General features: G+C 33.9%; 2 protein-coding genes across 6 annotated transcripts; one reads left to right on the forward strand and one right to left on the reverse strand.

The window, feature by feature from the left end:
- LOC18609079 (CDP-diacylglycerol--serine O-phosphatidyltransferase 1) lies at positions 1,747-11,750 on the forward strand. Of its 5 annotated transcripts, none has more exons than XR_001926794.1 (13): positions 1,747-2,060; positions 5,192-5,389; positions 6,282-6,347; positions 6,437-6,496; positions 7,652-7,742; positions 8,747-8,801; positions 8,902-8,981; positions 9,156-9,272; positions 9,400-9,484; positions 10,111-10,202; positions 10,644-10,869; positions 11,010-11,098; positions 11,255-11,380. XR_001926794.1 is itself a non-coding variant. In XM_018116232.1 (13 exons), the coding sequence occupies exons 2-13, from the start codon at positions 5,226-5,228 to the stop codon at positions 11,380-11,382; spliced, it is 1,281 nt and encodes a 426-aa protein (XP_017971721.1). In that variant the 5' UTR covers positions 1,750-2,109; positions 5,192-5,225; the 3' UTR covers positions 11,383-11,750. The 5 variants fall into 5 exon arrangements, 4 of the variants coding, with proteins under 4 accessions (XP_017971721.1, XP_007044113.2, XP_017971723.1 ...); XM_018116232.1 differs by having other exon boundaries at positions 1,750-2,109; positions 10,644-10,897; positions 11,255-11,750; XM_007044051.2 differs by having other exon boundaries at positions 1,750-2,060; positions 10,644-10,897; positions 11,255-11,750.
- LOC18609081 (palmitoyl-acyl carrier protein thioesterase, chloroplastic) lies at positions 12,096-14,296 on the reverse strand. Its single transcript, XM_007044056.2, has 6 exons — positions 13,925-14,296; positions 13,665-13,798; positions 13,382-13,495; positions 13,111-13,279; positions 12,950-13,018; positions 12,096-12,854 (listed from the first exon to the last, which is right to left on the reverse strand). Exons 1-6 carry the CDS (start codon positions 14,294-14,296, stop codon positions 12,525-12,527), a joined length of 1,188 nt encoding a protein of 395 aa, XP_007044118.2. The 3' UTR covers positions 12,096-12,524.

The following is a 20,875-nucleotide window of genomic DNA, read 5'->3' on the forward strand; positions in this document are numbered from 1 at the left end:
TTCTTTGGCATCTCATAAGGGCAGTGCTTGGGAATTGTCAATATCAGCATAAAAAAGAAATGTTCCCACTCAAACTTTTCTTTACCTTGGAGCATTTCATATTCTTAAGTTTGTTTTTTTTTTTTTACAGACTTGTCAAAATCATTTGAAAATATTAGTTATAAGTCAAACTTTTCTATATATATATATATATATATATAGTGTACTAGACTTTGTACATACCCACTACATGGTGAGAAAACAATTTTTGTTAATTAAAAGGGTATTCTTTTATAAGCATGTGAAATAAAAAAAAAAGTATAATTAAACATAATTTTAAAACAACATATTTAAAAGGTCAAATAATTAATATATTCCTAATTTTACATATTCCTTATTATATTATACTATGTTATATTATTTTATTAGCTGAATTCGTGTCACTTGATTTATAAGACGAAACTCAATAATTGACTTTAATATATTATGTATATATTATTATCATTATTATTTTGAAGCAATGAATCATTACTATATTATTATTATTATTATTATAAGTTTTTCACGTTTAAGTAGAGGCTAATCCAATTATGTAAAACTCTAACCATTCTTCATAGTAAAATTATTTAATGTCAAGGATGATGTTTATTGTTTTTAAATTTTACAAGTGAGATCAGAGGGTCAGTATTTATTCTATTAGAATATATTCGTATATATTAATAAAATAAAAAAGAATTAAGGAAATGAAAATCATTTAATTTCGTTAGTAAAGTTTAAAAATTATATCGCTAATATATAAAATAATTTTTTCCTTTTCTGTATGGGTTTAGATATTTTAAACATAAAAGTGTAAAAGTAACAGAAATGCATGAATGAGATGAGATACATGAGATATTGCTATATAAGTGTATTGTATAAATGCATATTACAACCTTCATCAATTAATTTAAAATAATTGTATACGGCACGGACAAGCATTACGGGGAAGTGCGTTTTATTTTTTAGAAGTTTGAAGCCTATGTATGTATAAGTAATTTTTCCGAAACTAAGAGGACATTTTAGTCAAAGCACGACAAGAGAATTTTAAAAGGAAATTACATTCCATCCCCCACAGCACAGAATTAAAGGAAAAAAAAAAAAAAGGAAAAGAACTGAAAATTGTGAAAAGGGTAGTTTGGGAATAGTAAAAATAGCACAAATAAAAAAAAATAAAAAAAGACCCAACGACTCACCGTCAGATCTTTCTCTCTCTCTCTCTCAGTTCTCACCGTTTCCGTATCGTAACACAAAACATCTTCAAATCTCTCTTTGACCAAAAAGGTACCAGTTTCTCTCTCTCTCTCTCNCATCAAAATTGAAAAGGTACTCTGAAAACTCCACAAATAAATCATTATGTTTTTCTATTTTCTTGATATCTTTGGATTTTATTTTTGTTGTTTTTTTGGTCATTTTTAAAATGATATCAAGTTGTAGATGAATAAAGGGAAAAAAAAAAAAGAAAAGGAAAAGGAATGAAAATTGTGAAAAGGGTAGTTTGGGAATAGTAAAAATAGCACAAATAAAAAAAAAATAAAAAAAGACCCAACGACTCACCGTCAGATCTTTCTCTCTCTCTCTCTCAGTTCTCACCGTTTCCGTATCGTAACACAAAACATCTTCAAATCTCTCTTTGACCAAAAAGGTACCAGTTTCTCTCTCTCTCTCTCTTTATTTAACTCTTTACTTTTTTAATAATAAAATTATTATTATTATTATTATTATGATAAATTTGTCGTCCCATTTCCCTTCGCCGCTGCTGCCATTCCATTTGCCAAGAAATAAAACCGATAACCCTCCCAATAAACAAAACCTCAACTCTCTCTCTCTTTTTGTTCCTTCTTTTTCCTCTCTGCTCTTTCTAAAGTGTAGCAGATTTTACCTATCGACGCCACTTGTTCTTTTTCCTTCTTTTATCATTCGCTTATTCATTCAACTTTCAGTTGTTTTTCTTTTTCGTCTCCTGGGGCTGGGAGGAGGGAAAGGGAAAGGGAAAGGGAAACGGATCAGACGGCTGCGATCTTCTCGTCCAGTTCCATCGTACGGTTAGGGCTCTCATCTCTCTCTCTGTCAGTCGTCAGCTCTTCTCCCCACGTAAGTCTATAATATATCCATCTCTTTTACTCTCCAGTCTCCACCCACCTGAACCTGAACATATATACATATATATATATATATTATATTATATTATATTCTTTTTAATGTAAATGTGAAAAAATGCGCTTGCCTTTTTAGGCCAACTTTTCCATCTCTCTCTCTCCCTTCTCTTTTTCTTTCATTTTTTTCCCAATTTTTATATAAAATTTAATCAATCATTTCCTTATAATCTCTTTTTTTCTGCACTATTGCTTTTTTCTCTCTCTCTCTCTACGTCGTCGTCTTCCTTTCAATAATCCGCTGTGAGTAATTGTTTCCATTGCTTGCTTACTTTCTGTTGTTTTTATTTAAAAAGCTTTTATTTTGCTTCATTTCCAATGTGTTCTGATCACATGCAATGAAACTTTTTTGCGATTTGTTTTCTTGTTTTTCTGCAGTTCATGGGTTAATTTATTCATCCACACTTCTTTTTTCTTGATTAGCTTAATATTAAAGCAATTGTTTTTTATTCTTTTAAAACTTTAAACACGAGTTTTAAATTGTTATTTGCCTTGAACCCTACAGTGCTAGCAACTACTTAGGATCAATGGGTTTTATTTATATATATATTTTTATGGGTATATAAGCTCAACTGTGATCTGCATGTAAGTAAAGTTTTTCTTTTGTTCAAAAGCTTATTTCATCTTTTTTTCCCCACTCAGGATTTGTTGATTCTCTGTATGGGTATCACAAAGGAATTTGCATTTGTTCTTTTCTATAGTGTGTATGAAATCCTTTGCTTTTGTTCGTTTATTTAGTGATTTTTCTATGTCGGTTCTTTTCTGTAGACTACAGTCTGCTTTTTGCGATAGTAATGTTTTATAGTTGTATGTATGTACGTATTGGGCTTTAGTTTTTGCTTCAAAGTTACAGAATTGTGTGTTATTAAGTGAAATATTTAAGGCTATATATATATAGATTATGTTTACCTCTATATTTTATATTTATATCATGCTAAAGCTGTTTGCTTTCTTAGGGTTTATTTTTTGTTTGAATTTTAAGTTTTTCTAAGACATAAATGCAACCCTTGAATCAGACAACAGTGCTTGAAGATTTCACATGGAAATATTAGTTTCAGAATGCCTATTTACAAACTATTATCCTGTTTTAAAGAGATTTAGATGCTTGCCAAACATGAGATTGCTGTTGTGACTTATGGTTTAATGATCTAAAATTTTTCTATTTTTGTTCCATGTGAAGAGTATTTAATGTTGTTTCTAAAGAAATGCTGATAAAACTATGGTAATGGTCCTTGGAAAATTCTCTTCTCAAAAGAAGTTTTTGAGATGCACCTTAAAGTTTGGATCTTTTTATCTTGTCGTGCTGGTAAATTTTTGCTTTTTGATGATTGATTTGTAGCTTTGAACATTAAGGATAATAAAGCAACTATTTTAATAATGATTATGTGGTAGATAGATTACAATGTAGAATATCACTTTTCTTTGTGGGAGCTCTTGGGGAAAGTGGATTGTCACATCATATGAACCGCTGTTGAATATGAGTTTTAATACTTGGGCAAGCTGTAGGGACCATAGCTTTTGGTAGTGTTTACTGCTTTGCTTTCATCTTTTACAATTTCTCATTAGACTAGTGGAATGTTTACATACATTTTTCATTAGACTAGTGTGCAATTTGTCTTGCATTTTGCACATTCCAGCCCAAACATGTGGGTTGTCTTTGGTAGTCCTGCAAAGTAAATGTCTCCGTTACAGTATTTATAGCTTTTGAAGTAATCAAATCATCACCTGGAGTTCAGGTGACAGATACAACTGGGTGTGCCACCACTCAAGAACCAATGATGGGAGTCAGGTTTATGTCACTTTTATATATATGATGAGAGATATATGTGTAGTTACCTGTAAAAATGATGTAAAAGGTTTGGTTATTGTGGATGTACACTCTCCCTTGAACTGCATGGATTTATGGGGAGATAACTACTTTCTTTATGTAAAAACATTGCTCACTAAGATATAGAATATTATCAAACTTTTTGGAAACACTCCCTACAAAGATCTTAAGAGAGAGAGAGAGAGAGAGAGAGAGAGAGCGTATNTAGTGTTTACTGCTTTGCTTTCATCTTTTACAATTTCTCATTAGACTAGTGGAATGTTTACATACATTTTTCATTAGACTAGTGTGCAATTTGTCTTGCATTTTGCACATTCCAGCCCAAACATGTGGGTTGTCTTTGGTAGTCCTGCAAAGTAAATGTCTCCGTTACAGTATTTATAGCTTTTGAAGTAATCAAATCATCACCTGGAGTTCAGGTGACAGATACAACTGGGTGTGCCACCACTCAAGAACCAATGATGGGAGTCAGGTTTATGTCACTTTTATATATATGATGAGAGATATATGTGTAGTTACCTGTAAAAATGATGTAAAAGGTTTGGTTATTGTGGATGTACACTCTCCCTTGAACTGCATGGATTTATGGGGAGATAACTACTTTCTTTATGTAAAAACATTGCTCACTAAGATATAGAATATTATCAAACTTTTTGGAAACACTCCCTACAAAGATCTTAAGAGAGAGAGAGAGAGAGAGAGAGAGAGAGCCGTATATCTTTTGGTGAAATTTATTGAATGTTGAATTTTATCATGGTATCAAACTTAAAAGAAGATCCTTCCCCAAAGGTTTTTGTTAGCCATAAAAATGCGAGATGAAAATATCTCCTTTGGGGATATATCTGATGGTAAAAATTTGCCATCTTTTTTTCTTTGTTATTAAATTGTTGCATTGAGGATGTTTTAATGCTTCGGCCAAGGACATCCTTCTTTACCCCTTAAAGTTGGTTAATAAGATATGCCTTTTTAATGTTAGTTCTAGTGAATGAATTTAATGTATTTCATATTCATGTATGTTATCGATGCTTTCCTTGCTGCCTAATTCTTTTAGCTCTGATACTGCTCATTTTGCATGTACAGTAACTATTTACAGTAGATTTTTTTTCTTACTGTTAGTTGTGAGATTGTCATGTTTGGAAATTCTCAAGCACAATTCCCTGAATTTTAAACCTTTACTTATCATGTTCTGCAGTGAGCAAGTTTTATATCTGGAACACTAAGAGCCTATGGAACCTAATGGTCATAGGAGAGTGAGGGGAAGGGATCATCTTGTTCAAGAAAATGGAGATACTGGTTTATCATGTTCCGTTGATGAACTGGATCCATGGACTGCATGGGCATACAAGCCTCGTACTATTTCATTATTATTTATTGGTGCATGCTTTCTTATGTGAGTACCCTGCTTAATATATACTTCCTTTTAGCCGAAATTCAACCGATTGTGCATTTTTATCCCTTATTAGATCGGCATACGTCTTTTATACTGTTGTTCTCTTATTACTTTCCCTACAGATAGAATTTTCTTTTGTGGCTGGAATCTTTGTCTTTTGGTTTGAATGGCTGTCAATCTTTCGGCTGCCACCAACTATATGGTTGTCATAATTTTTCTGTTGCATGTACTATGTTCTGGAAAGGATTTGCTATTCTAGATTGCATGAGTAAAGCTTAATTGTTGGTTTGAATTAGTTTTATGCTAGTCTTCATCCCTCGTAGATATTGTTGATGCTGCTATAGTGTCGCCAACATGTTCAGCAAATCAAGGTTGGTGAGCGAGAGGATGGGATGTGTGTTTTAAAAAGGAAGCTATGGTTAAAATGACACTATGGTGTTGGGATTATTAAATTTTAGGTTAAAATGAAGTTGGAGATTATTTAAATTTTGGGAGAATCTCATGGCAACCTTCATGTATGTTTTGAATCTGTATTTTTGAACAAATGTTTTTCAACTATAGTTTCTTTTCTCTTTTTCCATTTTTCCCATGTAAAAGTAACCCTGATAATTATGCAATTTTCTTCCAATTGTTATGAAGGTAATTTCTGATAATAGAAATCTATAGATGTTTTTGACTCAGGTGGACCCGGTACCATGTCCTTAAGTTGCATAGTCACCTTTTAAAATAATTTTTGTTCAATGACACATAGCAGAAAACCTTAAATAACCTAGATTTTTTTTCTTTGTTTTTTTTTTATAAGAAACAAACCTTTTTCTTTTTTCTAATTTAAAATTTTATCTCAATTCTTATATTAGTATTCGTTTATTTATTGTCTGTATGTGTTTACCAGTTGGGCAAGTGGAGCCCTTGATCCTGAGAGCAGCGAGTCTGGTGATCTTGTAACCTCTGTAAAAAGGTTCCTATTGATTTCTAATTGTATTTTACTTTCTTCACCTTTTTACTTGCCAACATATTTTAAGTGGCTCCTGTGGGCTGTTTTTGTAGGGGTGTATGGGCAATGATTGCAGTTTTTCTTGCTTATTGCTTGCTGCAGGCTCCATCTACGTAAGTTATTACTTTAATTTCTTGTTTAGAACTTGGTACAATTATATGTTCGTTTTTGGATTCTTGACTAGTTGGGGTCTCTATAGATTTGCATGTGCTTAGCTTGTGTATCTAATGGGTATAACTAGGCTATTTTTCTCCAGTAAGTCACATTGGCTTCTGGAGAACCCACTTTTTAAAATTTGGGAGTCCAAATGTCTCTGGAAATTGGCAAGGCTTTCTTACTGTATCTAAATGAAGAAATGTGGAGATAAGTTTTAAAGGAGTCATATTTATCATCTTGTCTTGCAGTCCAGCCATCATATTTCCCTGTTATGGCCCTTAAAATGCCTTTTAATTGTGGTTGTCTACTTTGTTAACATGGTGCAACCAAGTTGGTGTAGAATGATGTAGTTTCCAAATTTGGCAGAGTACAGTTGCCTTGGTGCATTCTTTTTTTTGGTTGGTTGCATTAGTACTTACTAGCAGGTTTAAGTGCCCCCCCATCCAACAGGAAAAAAAATTATGTGGTATTTGATTGCAGTACAAATATTTTGGTGCATTAAGAAACTTGCTGAGAAAGCTACGTAGTTGATTTGGTCTAAATAAAAGATACTAGAATCATCAGAGGTTTCATGTTAAAGTAAGGCTGAAATTTTTTCCTTAGCGAATTATCAATGACTTTCAGTTGGTTTCTCTAGGCTATTAAAGCAAATGCATGGTCTATGTGGGCTGTATATTATGATGAGTGAAGAATTCATTTCTATCATCATTGAGTAATTTTATTGTACATAAACATTCACGGTTTTGTTGCCTGAGTGGCTTTACGTGTATCAATAGTTTATGTTTCAAACAAGGTTAACCTTAAATATGGGGGCGGGTGAAGTTTAAAAGTCGGATTATGTATTTGCATTTGCTTTAAGATCCCTTTGACCTGTCTTTTATTGAAAATTTGATGATGTCGTAGCAGTTGTATTATGATTATTCTGGCTGGAGAAGATGGCGATTGAATTCTATAAATTTTTTTATGCATAATTTTAGAGTTTAATCTGTGTTGTTTTTTATTTTTTATTTTTTTATGGATCTGTGTTGTAATCACCTGCATTTTGTGTTAGTATGGTTAGTGGACTGCTAGTTTTACAGCTCTAAAAGATTGAAATTTAAACTTCCTGGCAGCATCCTTATTCGGCCGCATCCAGCAATTTGGCGTTTAGTTCACGGAATGGCTGTTGTTTACCTTGTCGCACTCACATTTTTGCTTTTTCAGGTTAGTTTTCTTATGTTCAGCTTTTATTTTTGTATCTATACTGTTTTGCATCGCAATGTTTATTTATTTTTATATATTATTAGTATTTGACCCACGTTTTGCACTGGAATAATCAATTTTGATTTGTGTAATTATGAACAAACATTGGTGGTTGTATATTTGCAAATTTAGGGGTAATTTTCTCTAGCTGAAAAATGCATAGCTAAATTTGTAAATGAAAGGTACCCAATTTAAAAACCTAAACCTACAAAACTAAATCAACCCAATTTTTCAAAAAAAAAAAAAAAAAAGAATAAAGATAAAGCTTAATTTAATGTTAATATATAAATATTATATATCTTTCGAAATAAACTCTAGAAAAGCCCAAAAATAAACCCACTTAAACCGAAACCCAAAAGTCAAAACCTTAAAAATCTCCTCAAATCCAATACCATTTTAAAAATCCATCTCCACAATACCATGTACCTTCTACCACCTACTCAAAAATGTGCCACATGGCAACCCATAAACCCCTCAAACACCAACTCTTCAGCACCCTTGCACTTTCCTTTTATATAGTGGTATGGATACTTGCATATTTGCATTCTATAGTTGCTTTTCTTGTCAGAAACCATTCTTTTTCTACACTTTTGTTTTTGGGGGATGTCATTATATACTTCACCTAGATTCTTTTAGTTGACCTCTTGAAAAACATAAATTCTGATGCACCTGTCTCAATTTAAAGCTTTTGCTATAATAAAAATGCCATAAGAATATCAGAAGATGCTCAGCCTTGCAAAAAGGAGCTGAGGTGCGCTACTAACAAACATCAAATTCTCTCTCTCTCTCTCTCTCCACACACACACACACACACACACATGTCACACATGCAACAGACGTGGCGCATACATGCATGTATGCATCAAGGGTTGTAACTAAGTATTGTTCTGGAATGGTTATAGACACACGCCGATCCAGACTTGAATAAATGATTAGTGATGGTTGCTCTCAATTCTTTTTTCCAGAAGCGCGATGATGCTAGGCAATTTATGAAGTTTCTTCATCCCGACCTTGGTGTTGGTACTGCTTTTGGCTCTGAAAGACTTTTAGTTTGATATTTGCTCTGCCGCTATTAATTCTCTGTTCAAGTTTCTTGATTGTTGTTTGCATCTTCATGTAGAGCTTCCAGAAAGATCCTATGGTGCTGATTGTCGCATTTATATTCCTGAAAATCCCTCTAGCAGGTTTAAGAATGTTTATGTACGGATCTTCTTGCACAACCTGGCTACTCTACTTTATTCTATTTTTTCTGACCTCTTTTTCTTTAGGTATTTATTTTTAATGCATGCTTGAGCCTGTGTTTCTTGATGCACATTACTACTGTTTGTATTTCAGACTTCTGATTTTATTATGTATATAAAAAAAAATATCTAGGAAACGCTATTTGATGAATTTGTTCTAGCCCACATCTTTGGTTGGTGGGGCAAGGCCATTTTAATCCGCAATCAGCCGCTTCTCTGGGTCCTCTCAATTGGATTTGAGTTGATGGAGGTTAGTCTTTTGACTGGACATTCTTATCTTTTTCTTGTTGTTCCTATTTTCCATTTAGATGTATTATTAATGGTAAGGCTGCTGTCTGTTTGCATCAGTAAACTAACTTCTATGATGGCATATACAGTTTACCTTCCGACACATGCTACCAAACTTTAATGAGTGCTGGTGGGACAGCATTATTCTCGATATTTTAACGTGTAATTGGTTTGGTAAGATCCTGCATTGCCATTTTCTTTTCCCTTTGTTTTTATTTTTCTCTTATTTTTGTCACTGTTATAGTGTAGGCTGTAGCATACAAGATTGTCTATGAATAATGAAAACTAATAGAAGTTTTTTTTTTTTTAAAGTAAAAGAATAGTTTTAAGTACACGTGAAACAAAAAAAATAAGTGGACCACAATCATAATATTTAGGATCTCAAATGACTAATTTAATCATATTTTAATGTTATAATGTTTTGTTAAATTTTTATGTAATTTTTATAACTGAATTGGTGTCACTTGTAACACTGAACTCAGTTACTCCCCATATATAATACCATAGATATGGGTGTGGAATCCCAGTTTTACCCCTATATATGATTGTAGTCTTCTTTCAGTTTACTGTTTTTACCCTAGTTTACTTAAATGTCTCGAAATGTGCAATCTAAATTGGAATAGCAGTTTTTCCTTGTATAGATTATCAATTATATTATTGTGATCTCAATTGCTTAGTCTGTGCTGTTATCATGAATATAGACTTCACTATTATTTTGTTGCTAGTTTCTGGTCTGGAAATAAAGAGTTTAGGATTTTTTTCTTCAGCCTATTTTGTCAACATATTTGGTTTGCTTGTAGGTATTTGGGCTGGAATGCATACTGTTAGGTACTTTGATGGGAGAACTTATGAGTGGGTTGGTATAAGTCGCCAGCCGAACATCATTGGCAAAGTATGTTTCTTGTTGTGTAATTACTTTTTTCCCATTTTATTCATTACATAATCATTATAGCTCTGAACTATGGCCACTCTATCATCTTTGACCTATCTAAAGAATAATGCAAGTTCCCTCCCTTTTTTTTTTGACATCATGGCTTATGCTGTGTGATTAACGAAGCCCATTTCTGTTCAAAATCCTTGGAACTTTTATAAATGGAACTACTGCAATATTTAAACCTTAGTTTGTTTGGAAGTGGAAATATTGTCCCTTTTACTTTTATATATGGTTTCTATTTATTTGACTTCCTGTTTTTCATATTTTTCACTTGGCTCTGAAACTTAGCCTTGGGCTTGACCTTTTATTTGGCTTTTTTTAGAGTTTTTGAAGGTTCACCAAACCAATGTAGTTAGGAGTTCAAGTCATGCGATGCTCATTGCTCTTTGCTGTTGTCAGGTTAAACGGACATTAGGACAATTTACACCAGCACAGTGGGACAAAGATGAATGGCACCCCCTGCTTGGTCCATGGCGTTTCATTCAAGTTCTCAGCCTTTGCATTGTTTTCTTGACAGTAGAACTTAATACATTCTTTCTAAAGTTTTGTCTCTGGATTCCTCCTCGAAACCCGGTGATTGTGTATAGGTTGATCTTGTGGTGGCTAATAGCAATACCAACAATTCGTGAGTATAATTCATACCTTCAAGACCGGTATTCTCTCTCTCCATTTGTTTGGATGCAAATATGTATAATGCCAGAAAAATGTTTATAACCAATGAATAGTTTTCTTGTTTCACTTAAACACTATCGTTTTTCTTTTCAGAAAACCAGTGAAAAAGGTTGGAGCATTTTGTTGGCTTTCCCTTGCAATTTGCATTGTTGAGCTTCTTATTTGCATCAAGTTTGGACACGGTATGTTCCAAACTATACAATTGTTAAAGAGAGTTGATTTGATTTATCGTAGTTGTTTATGTTTCTATGCTAATGATAATGGGTATGCCAGTCGATTTTTTTTTTCCAGTTTGCAATTGCATTAACCTCTTCTATGTTTGGTTTCCATACCATCAGGTTTATATCCTAAGCCAATGCCAAAATGGTTGGTAATTTTCTGGTTGTCTATTGGAGTGGCTCTCGTTTTATTCCTTCTCATTTGGTCTTGGAAACTGCATCAGAGTTACAGCAAGAAGAGACGATAATTTTGGCAATTCGGTACAATATTCTTTGTTTACTTACCATCAATGTGGGTATCTGTCAATGGCTGTAAATACTTATCACTTCATAAATTGTAAATGCTTATTCTTAGGATAGTGGATCACAGATTCAAGTCCAAGATATTTATTCTTTGTTCTTAGGTAGTGAGAAATGCTTCTAATGTCAAGCTTGCAAGTTCACAGTTTGCCGCCAGTTACCAATGTGGCAAAATTTTCCGAACTTGTCTGAGTATGAACTGTTTTAGATATAGGAGCTTTCCATGCTGTATGTCTCATTTTTCAGATGCAATTTATTTGATTGGATTTGGCTACCACTTCACTCTTAGAAAAAAAATAAAAGAAATCTTTTTATATCTGGTGAATTTTCCAATTTTGCGATGGGATATTGTGGCCTGGTCATTAAAGCATTTAGCTTATGCTATGCAGTTCTGTTTGACCCCTTGAGCTGCGGCTGCTGCTCTTATAGAATGCTCAAGTTCAGGCTGTTTTATTTGTAGATAGCTTGGCTTGGTATTAGTTGAACACCAATGTTAGAACAATCCTTGAACCCGTTATTGGGTGGGCAAGGGTTTTTTACGCAATGATTTTTCATGAATTAGTATGATTCAGAGGTTGGAGCAGTCTAGTTCTGGTACAATTGAATTCTTTTGAACTTTTTACTAGATAATTGATTACATCTTTTTGTTTAATTCCCCGATTCCATTGAATGCATATCGGCATACTGTGTACCCACTTCAGCCCATTTAAGTACATGATTTTTAGTAACTCAGCCTTTTTTTGGAACTCCTCACATTTATCACCACACGATTACTAACGCCACTTATTTCATTCAAGAAACTGAGGACTTTTGTTCTGTTCTGACACCTTTACAGGGCTGGACACCTTCCAGGGCCTCTCACTTTTCCATCACCTCAGTACCATGCCAGTGTCCTGGCACGTTATTAAGATCTCCATTCAGATTTCCAATTTCATGATCACAGGACCAGAACAATCAAACATCCATCCTTATGCCTTTAACTTAATTATTTCCTTCATGGCATCTTTAATGTCAGAACCTGGTTGTTTTCAATGATGTTCTAAGAGGATCAGCTAGCTAAATATCCGTCGTACCTACCAGGCACTTGTTATTAAGTGGAATACGGCGTGGTAGATTGCTTTTTCTTCCATCTGGTCCTCCCTCTGACTATCTCGTCATTTTGACTGTCCCCTTTGATTTGGAGGAGATGAGTAAATCCATATGTCTTCATACCCAGGGAGCCTAGGTGTCCATTTCCTAGCATGATTCCCGATGCCAAAACTATATTTTCAAGTAGACTTTGTTCCAGTCCATTTGCTAAAATTCTATCTTCATCTGGTTGGCAAAGTGATTGAACTTTATCCGAACTCCCACATTCCCTTCTATATTCTAGTACAATACTAGATAGCTGGTGAGACTCCAAAAATTTGTCAGGAATTGTCTGCAAAAAAATGAAAAAAAGTCATGATTTAAGACTGACATTGGTGTTGAGAGAGTTCAGTTTATATAAATTGATGGTAATTCTGTGTCTTTTACCTCAAGCATCCATCGTACATACTTGACATTGTTTACATGGTGGTTCATGTCCAAATCACTCCTCTTTGGCTATGATTAAGGTAGAAAGCAGAATAGTTAGTGACTGCTCTTTCAGGCATTCCACTAGCTAGCTGTTGTTGAAGCATTATTGAAAATATTACCTTCAAGTCAGAGTTCACATATTTTGCTTTGTCGTCCAACTTGACAATTTTCTCGGGAGCATCTTCTTTGATTGCTTGCTTCTCAATAAACCAAGGAGAGATTTCACCCCTCACTTCCTCCGGCATCTTTGAGAGGCGCCTTGTTTGCTCGTTCATCATTACCCAAGTGCTGTTTCATGTAGGGAAAGCATGATTATTGTATTGATAAAACTGGGAATGTACTGTTTTTTGTTTTTGGTTTCATGCACTAATAAACAGATTCCATGCATACCTGGTTGCACGTGCGTAGGTGATGCCGGTGGCTTGACTCCGAATTAGCCAGTCTCGCCTCATCCCATTCTTCCCTGATGCTCCAACCCATGTGTCGATTTCCACTACCTCTCCCCTGCGACAAGTGCACTATTTGTGCTTAGCTCCTTATGTAAAGGTGCAAAATACTGTAGGCTTCGAAATTAGTTTAGATGGTTATTTGAGTGTCAAACGTGGTTTAAATTCATGTGTAGCTTGAATCAGAAACCCTTGAGTTCCCTGTGTTTGATGATGAGGGGGCTGACCATATGGGATAGTGATGCACTTGGACGTGCATTCTTGAGACGACCCATATGAGATTGTTCCTCATCATTCCATGTGTGGCTCCAAATCCATTGCTCAGAAGTCCAGACATCCAGACATGATTTAGTGCTGTTTCCTACGTACATACGCATGAACATTACAAGTTATATCTGCATATAATAAACTAATTATTCCCAAGCTTTATCATGGGCAAAGCCCCTTGTTTGAAGAATTTAAGTCCTAGAAGCTAAAGCTTTATCACCTGGAAAAGATTAAGGAGGCTCTCCAGGGTAGCAGTTTTATCAGGGCCAACTTCATAGGAGCGGATGACAACAGTCTGTCTATAGCCAACTCCCCTTTCAATGATAAGCCCTTGACGGTAAGGATCAACCAGCTGCTTCTGCGTTGGAATCCTCTGCCGAATCTTCTCTTGGCATATGTACCCGTTTTCGTGGACATTAGCAAGAGGAGTGGAATCAGCTTTTACAACTGCAGCTATTTCATTCAATGTGTCGAGCTTAATGGGCCCTGTATGAGTTCCATTGATTTTGATATCGACTCTGTGGTTATGGTTATGATTACCGTTAAAAGAACATCTGAAAGGGAAGGAGATTGGACAAGAGAAAGTAGCCATTGCTTTCTCTAATCTAGGTCTGGAAAGTTTGGAACAGAGGAACTGCCATTGAAATTTTTTATAGTAAATTACTTGGCGGACCTGTCCAAGACAGTCCCTTCTAGAGGACAAAATTTAGGAGCTTTGTTATAGTAATTTTCACTACAAAGAAACCCTTGCTTTGTCTCTCTCTGTTGATGTGTGGCGGCTCAGGTGCCAACAATTTAATGCCTGATACATTCAAGGATTGATCGCAGACAAAGTTAGAAAAAGGGTTGAGTTCTTTTTGGCATTCTCGTGGAATCATTGTAACACAATCCAGGCGGCTATGCATGGCATCACATTCCAAGGTCCTTGTGCTACTAAAAGCTTTCTCGGTGCTTTCGAATAGGCCAAATTTGTTGTTCTAGTTTGTCAGGAAGGACGAAATCAAATCCATGAGGGGACTCTGATTCTAACTTGCAAAGTAGACAACAGACATACAAGGAGTTTCGACTATGATAAAAAAGGAGGGCTTCATTTCTTGCTTCCAAAGAGTTTTACTGTTTTAAGAAAGCCAGATTCTAATCCTCGACAATTACCATTGTCTTTTGTAAGCTTGAGACAGCAGAAAAAGCTGACAGGTATACGGAGCTTCACAGTGGCTTCTGTTCTATGGTGAAAAAAGTGCTCTTATATGATCTAATATTGAAATTTGAAGGAAGGATCTTTCCATGTTTTATTCAATGGCCTGATCACCCAAAAATGCAACTCTTATGTTCAACAAAAGAGCAAATAAGTAACCACTGGCCAGCCTTAATATTTTCAATAATTTCTGAAAGTGCTGTTTGTTTCGCAGGAGAGATATGTGTCTTTCAATTCTCTTCAATTACTGTAACTAATTGCTAATCGTGTCAAAGTGATGCATTACCAAAGTGTTTGATGACAGCTCTGTGGATGATGGGAAGCCAAGGCTGGGTTTATTAATTGTGCAATTATTGCATTATAAGAAAAAAATTGAGTAATTATTTGTTAAATGGTTACCATGATGAGATATTATCTCTTGCCTATCTTACGATCATCCATTTTTAATATAAGTAAAGTTTGGTATTGTTGGAATTTTACTTTTCTTAAAAGTAAAAAGAGCAAGAAGTGTCTGAGTACAAGAGTAAATAGTACTCCCCTTGTTTCAAATTAAATATTCATTTTTCAAATAGCATAAAGTTTTCGGAAAGGGGTTATCAAATGTAAGGAAAAGAAATACCGATTTATAAAAATTGTGAAAAAAAATCTTATACTATATATGTACAAATACATACCAATCTTTTATTTGTTCAAGGTTAATGCAAAGTTCCTTTGGAGAGGTTTTTCTCTCTGAGGGAAGAGAGTTTCCTACTTAAGTAAATTTTTTATCACTCTTGATGAATTGTTGTTGTGTATAATACGGTGGAACAACTAAGCCTATTTTTCACTTTATATATAAATTGAGAATTCTTATAAAATAATCTTGATGACTTCTTATTGAATAATACTAATATTAGATAATCTTGATAACTGAAATTTACCGAGATTAAAAGGTATGCTTTATCCTTTGATAGTCTATCCAAGTAAGATGATCATCATGGGTGTTATCTCGAAAATCTTAGTCTATCCAAGTAAGATGATCATCATGGGTGTTATCTCGAAAATCTAACATCTCCTACTCACACATGATTGGAAGCCATCTGCCATTCTCTTAAACTATCTCAATGCCAAATTCAGACAAGTCAATGGATCTTGTGATCACTAAGAATATTTGATTTGAGAGCTCTATATAGCATAGAAGTTGGGAAAAGCTATGCAATCAAGATTACAATTGGCAATGAGAATTAATTAAAAGCTTTTTCCATTAGCAAGATTAATCTTTCATTGTTTAATATAAAAAGCCTTGATTAGGAGGAAGAAGATTTTTATACCTTTAAATATTGGATGTAAAAAAATCAAAATGCAATAAATCTTGGGTATCAAAATTTTCAATTCAAAAAGTAAAAGTTGTTGCAAGCCACAATCTGTCTAATTATCGAACCTCTAATGGTGATTTAAGTGAATGTCAAGTAGAAAAACTTCAAAGAGGGGTTGCTTATACCAACAAAGCCTAAGGCTAATTATGGGAGTGTTGGTATATGTCCTAGAGTCAATTGGATTGATAAAAGGATATATTGTCATTTAATGTATACTTAATAGTATAACATTATGTGATAGAGGTCTTCTTTCTTGTTAGTACAATAATAAGTAGTTATTAAGTACTAATTGGATGAAGCCTATGGAACATAAATGCCTTACAAGAGAATTGAAAAGTTGTTACAAATATGAATTCTCTATGCATCAAAGCCATATTCCTAAAATAGTTCTTAGTTATTGTATTGTCAAGACAAGGCATTACTAAAGCTTAAAGATTGGTACATGTTAAGCCTCCTTACTTGGGAAGTAAGCAATCGATCTCATAGATTAAAGTATATGAAATACTTGAGGATAACATATGGGTGCTTATTAAAGAAAAAGTTCACTGAACATGACCTCGTTATGAGAACTCCATTTGGTATTTCATTTAAGTATCTATGGAATATGTTCTCATGTGATAGTCATGCAACTAGTATTTAGACTTGAGAGAATAGGTTATCTTGTATGGGAAATGACATATTTTGATTTCACCTCTACGAGTCTGGACGCGACCATATACCTAAACAGGTGCTTTTGGGTATGCCATGAAGCATGCGAAGGTGGATCAATGGTCAAGAGAGGATTCATCACCCCAAGTGATATGAGGGGATGTATTTCACTTGTTCTCAATTCTTGATTAACATGTCTGAATTCTTTGGCCAAAGCATTATGAATTTGTGAAAAGTTAGTTTCCTAAATTCACAAGGTTAGTCATGAATTATGAGAACCAATATGAAACGTCATAAGTAGACATCGAGCCATGCTTTATGACATATTGTTTCTTCTTTAAAGGCTCAAATGAAGCTAAAGAAGAAGAAAAACCAAAAAGGGAAGAAGGTAACACCCCAAAGTCAATAGGCATTGAAGCCTAAGGGAAGTGTCAAAAAGGACAAAGAGAAGGACATTTGCCATCACTGTGGCAAACCTGGGCATTGGAGGAGGAATTGTAAGGAGTACCTAGCTATTGTAAGCAAAAAGAAGATGCTTATTGAAGTTTCTAATTTAGGTGCTATTTGTTAAGATATACTATTTTATATTCTAAAGGTATATGATACCTTATGTTGGTTCTAATAGGTATGACTTATTGCAGAGACCAAGGACAAATATGAGTAGGATCTTAATTGAGGAGGTGACCACATTGATGCACTACTTGAAGCATTGGATGCTACATATTGATGGTTGCGCTCCTATTTAAACTTATGATTGGATTTTTTGGATAATTTGGTTAAATGTTTTGACATTTATTGCCCTATGGATGACTTGTGAAACACTTATATTTAGCATCTGGACGTTCAAGTTTTAATGTTTTATGTTTGGATAATTATTTGGAATAATTATATCTTACTTTATTATTATCCATATTTCATATTTCTCCTTGGAATGGTACTTGATCAATTATAAATTATGATTCATGTCAAATTAGTTTGATTAAAATAAATTTAATCAATTAAGATTAATCAACTAATCAAGTAACCTTACTTAAGATAAGATCTTAGTAAAAAGATTGTTTGAGTTTGTGATTCATTTATCAAAGGAATGAATGTCAATTCATGTAAAGATGGGACTTTCTTATGAATAAAACATATAGATGTTTACTCAAATGAAGAAAGCAAAGTCATATTGTGATATAATTTAGTCCATACCTCTCCAATACATTGAGCCCATAATGGTATTGTAAAACCAATACAAGTCCAAGCATGCATTGGCATACATGTATGTAACTTTGTGGAATTTTCAAAAGAGTTTGAGTATTACTCTCACAAAGAATCTTGGATTTAGTGGGAACATGTTGACATTAAGAAAATAGTTCCTTAATATTACTATGATACATTGGAATTCAATACTAGAGATTTTGCATTAAGTTGCATAATCAATATAATTGTGTGAGAACTCCATGGATTTAGTAAGATACATTGAGCTGTATTATTCATATTAAATGAATCTACTAAATATGATTTCATGGAATTTCACACTTTATTCTATTTAATGAGATCTTAAGAGTTGTATGTAATAGAATATGTTAGTTTACTTGTCTCATACACTTGAGGAGGTTAGTGGGAGTGAATATAGATCTTTATTGATACAATTACATAAGATTTAATAGGTGTATAAAGAAAAGGCCAAGTTTAATATGTAGTGGATGGCATAATACTAAGTGACAAAATGCATGTGATGCATGAAGCGTAGTCAAGTTAGGATAGTTCCAAAGTTAGAAAGGACATGAACATGTATATAAATAAGGCCATATACATCCTATTAAAGGCTCGAGTAGGAAGATATTTAGATCTTTAGCTCATGGAACTAATAAAAGGTTCTAGCCATTGTTAATATAACAATGGAGCCACACTAAGAACCTAGGTCTCATTGGATCCAAATAAAGTAATATGACAAGGTGTTGTGACATCACAAAGACAAGAGTAATTAACCACATTAAAGGGCACAAACGAGTCTATAAAGAGACATGGTTGCTAAATGGATTGGATCCACATTGCGATGAGGTAGTAATTGGCTTTGTGCTAGTGGGAGAATGTTGGGATGATTCCTGTAACCAATTGAGATTGGTCAAGGCTTGGTTCCAATCATGCAACGATATCATTCATATTGAATGATAAGAGGTTTTTCTTGATTAATAAGACATTAATTATAATGGGTTATTAGTCTAATTAGATGAAGTCCATGAGATTAATATGCCTTGTAAGGGAACTGTAATGGATTGTAGTTTTGGGATTCCTATGCGTCAAAGCATAATTTCAAAATGTTCTAGGTCAATGTATAATTGAGACTAGACATTAATGATGCTTAGAGACTAGTACATTCTATGTTTCTTACTTTGGAAGTAAGTAATTGATCTTATAGATTGAAATATAGAGATACTTGGAATTATAACGTAGGTGCTTACTTAGAAAAACAAGTTCACTAAACATGACCTGCTATGAGAAGTGCATTTGGTAATGCACTCTAGTGTTTATGCAACACTTCTACTGTGTTATAATTTGAAGGGCCTTATTGTAAAATTAAAGTTGACTTTAACCTAGCTATATAAATCACATTTAACTATTTTTCCAATGATAAAGGAAAAAAAGTTGTCTAAAAGAAAAAAGAAAGTTTTCACCTTGTGTGCTGTCACTTTCTTTGTGAAGAAGAAAAATTATTTTTGAAGTAATTTTTCAAGTGTGTAATTCGGTCATCCTTGTAAGAAGTGAAAAAGGAAAAACGTTGTCTGTTTTTGCTAGCACAAAAACATCGTTAAAATCTCTCTCTTTTGCTGAAAGGTTCAAGTGAAATTGTGTGTACTACCGTTGGAGGCCATAAGCTTGATTGGCTAGGGTTTTTGCTTTTTTGTGGTGTTCGCGGGTTGCATTAAGGAGATTGCTATTATGATCAAAGAACGTTGGTAAGGTTAGCTTTTGATTTTATAATTTTATATGCCATTCCATGTGTTAAAATATCACCACAATGATCTGTGGGTGGAGGTATGTTTTATATTTTTTTCACTGTGTAATTTTGAGCATGCCGTCCATAGCCAAACCCAACACAAAGGCCATACAAAAATGTATTATATGTTGCCACTATGCGAGTAGCTCCATCATTTTCCATCTCTTGCCCAAGGTCTAAAGCCTTGGTCAGCAATCTTTTTTCACAATACCCATAAATCAAAGGATTATATGTGTAAGCAAAAACTTTAAGCCCTAACTTTAACATCTCCTTCACAAGTCCCTCAACTAGCTATAATTTTCCATTCTTCATCAACCCATTAATCAAAACATTATATGTCACATCGTTTGGAAAATACCTCTCCTTTGAATTTCTGATAATAGCTAAATCGCTTGTTGCACTTTCCTTTCCTTACAAAAGGAATCCAATATGGTATTATAGGTAAGAATAGTTGGTTGAATCTGAATTGCCCCATCATGCTATAAACTTCCCTAGCTTTAGCCACAAGGGATTTATCCCCAAGTATCTTAAGAATCCTATTAGAATTATTCACATCTGGCAACATCCAATTTCTAACCATCTTATAAAATAACCACAAACATTGCTCAACCATCAATTTCTTAGAATAAATCCACAACAAAAGATTAAGTAACTTAACTGAAACCTCTAATTTCAAGTAACCACCAATAAGAACATCATCAATACCATGCATACGAAAAGTAATGGCCTTTTCCATCACCAAATAAGCTGGGCTCTTCTAATTATTCTCGACCAAATATCAAACATAACAAAAAAAAAAAACCTCAAATCTTTTAATACTAGGTTGCATCTTAATCCACCTAAAAAACCTCAAAGAAATTCTGGGTTTTCCTTTAACCAAGTTAAGAACTTTGATAAACAATTGAGGATCGACAATAGTAGCATGGAATTGATTGGAAACTCGATTGGTTTCACGAAAAGCTTAGGGCTTTTCTTCAATGGTTTTAA

This window comes from Theobroma cacao, chromosome 2, assembly GCF_000208745.1.
Source record: "Theobroma cacao cultivar B97-61/B2 chromosome 2, Criollo_cocoa_genome_V2, whole genome shotgun sequence".
Lineage (NCBI taxonomy): Eukaryota > Viridiplantae > Streptophyta > Magnoliopsida > Malvales > Malvaceae > Theobroma > Theobroma cacao.

Excerpts from the sequence above, each read along its gene's own strand:
- LOC18609079 (XM_018116232.1), top strand. The coding sequence starts at position 5,226 with ATGGAACCTAATGGTCATAGGAGAGTGAGGGGAAGGGATCATCTTGTT. Across the intron at positions 5,390-6,281 it reads ATTGGTGCATGCTTTCTTAT|TTGGGCAAGTGGAGCCCTTG; the intron begins GTGAGTACCCTG and ends TGTGTTTACCAG. Across the intron at positions 9,485-10,110 it reads TTTAACGTGTAATTGGTTTG|GTATTTGGGCTGGAATGCAT; the intron begins GTAAGATCCTGC and ends GTTTGCTTGTAG.
- LOC18609081 (XM_007044056.2), bottom strand. The coding sequence starts at position 14,296 with ATGGCTACTTTCTCTTGTCCAATCTCCTTCCCTTTCAGATGTTCTTTT. Across the intron at positions 13,799-13,924 it reads GCCTCCTTAATCTTTTCCAG|GAAACAGCACTAAATCATGT; the intron begins GTGATAAAGCTT and ends GTATGTACGTAG. Across the intron at positions 13,280-13,381 it reads ACCTACGCACGTGCAACCAG|CACTTGGGTAATGATGAACG; the intron begins GTATGCATGGAA and ends TACATGAAACAG.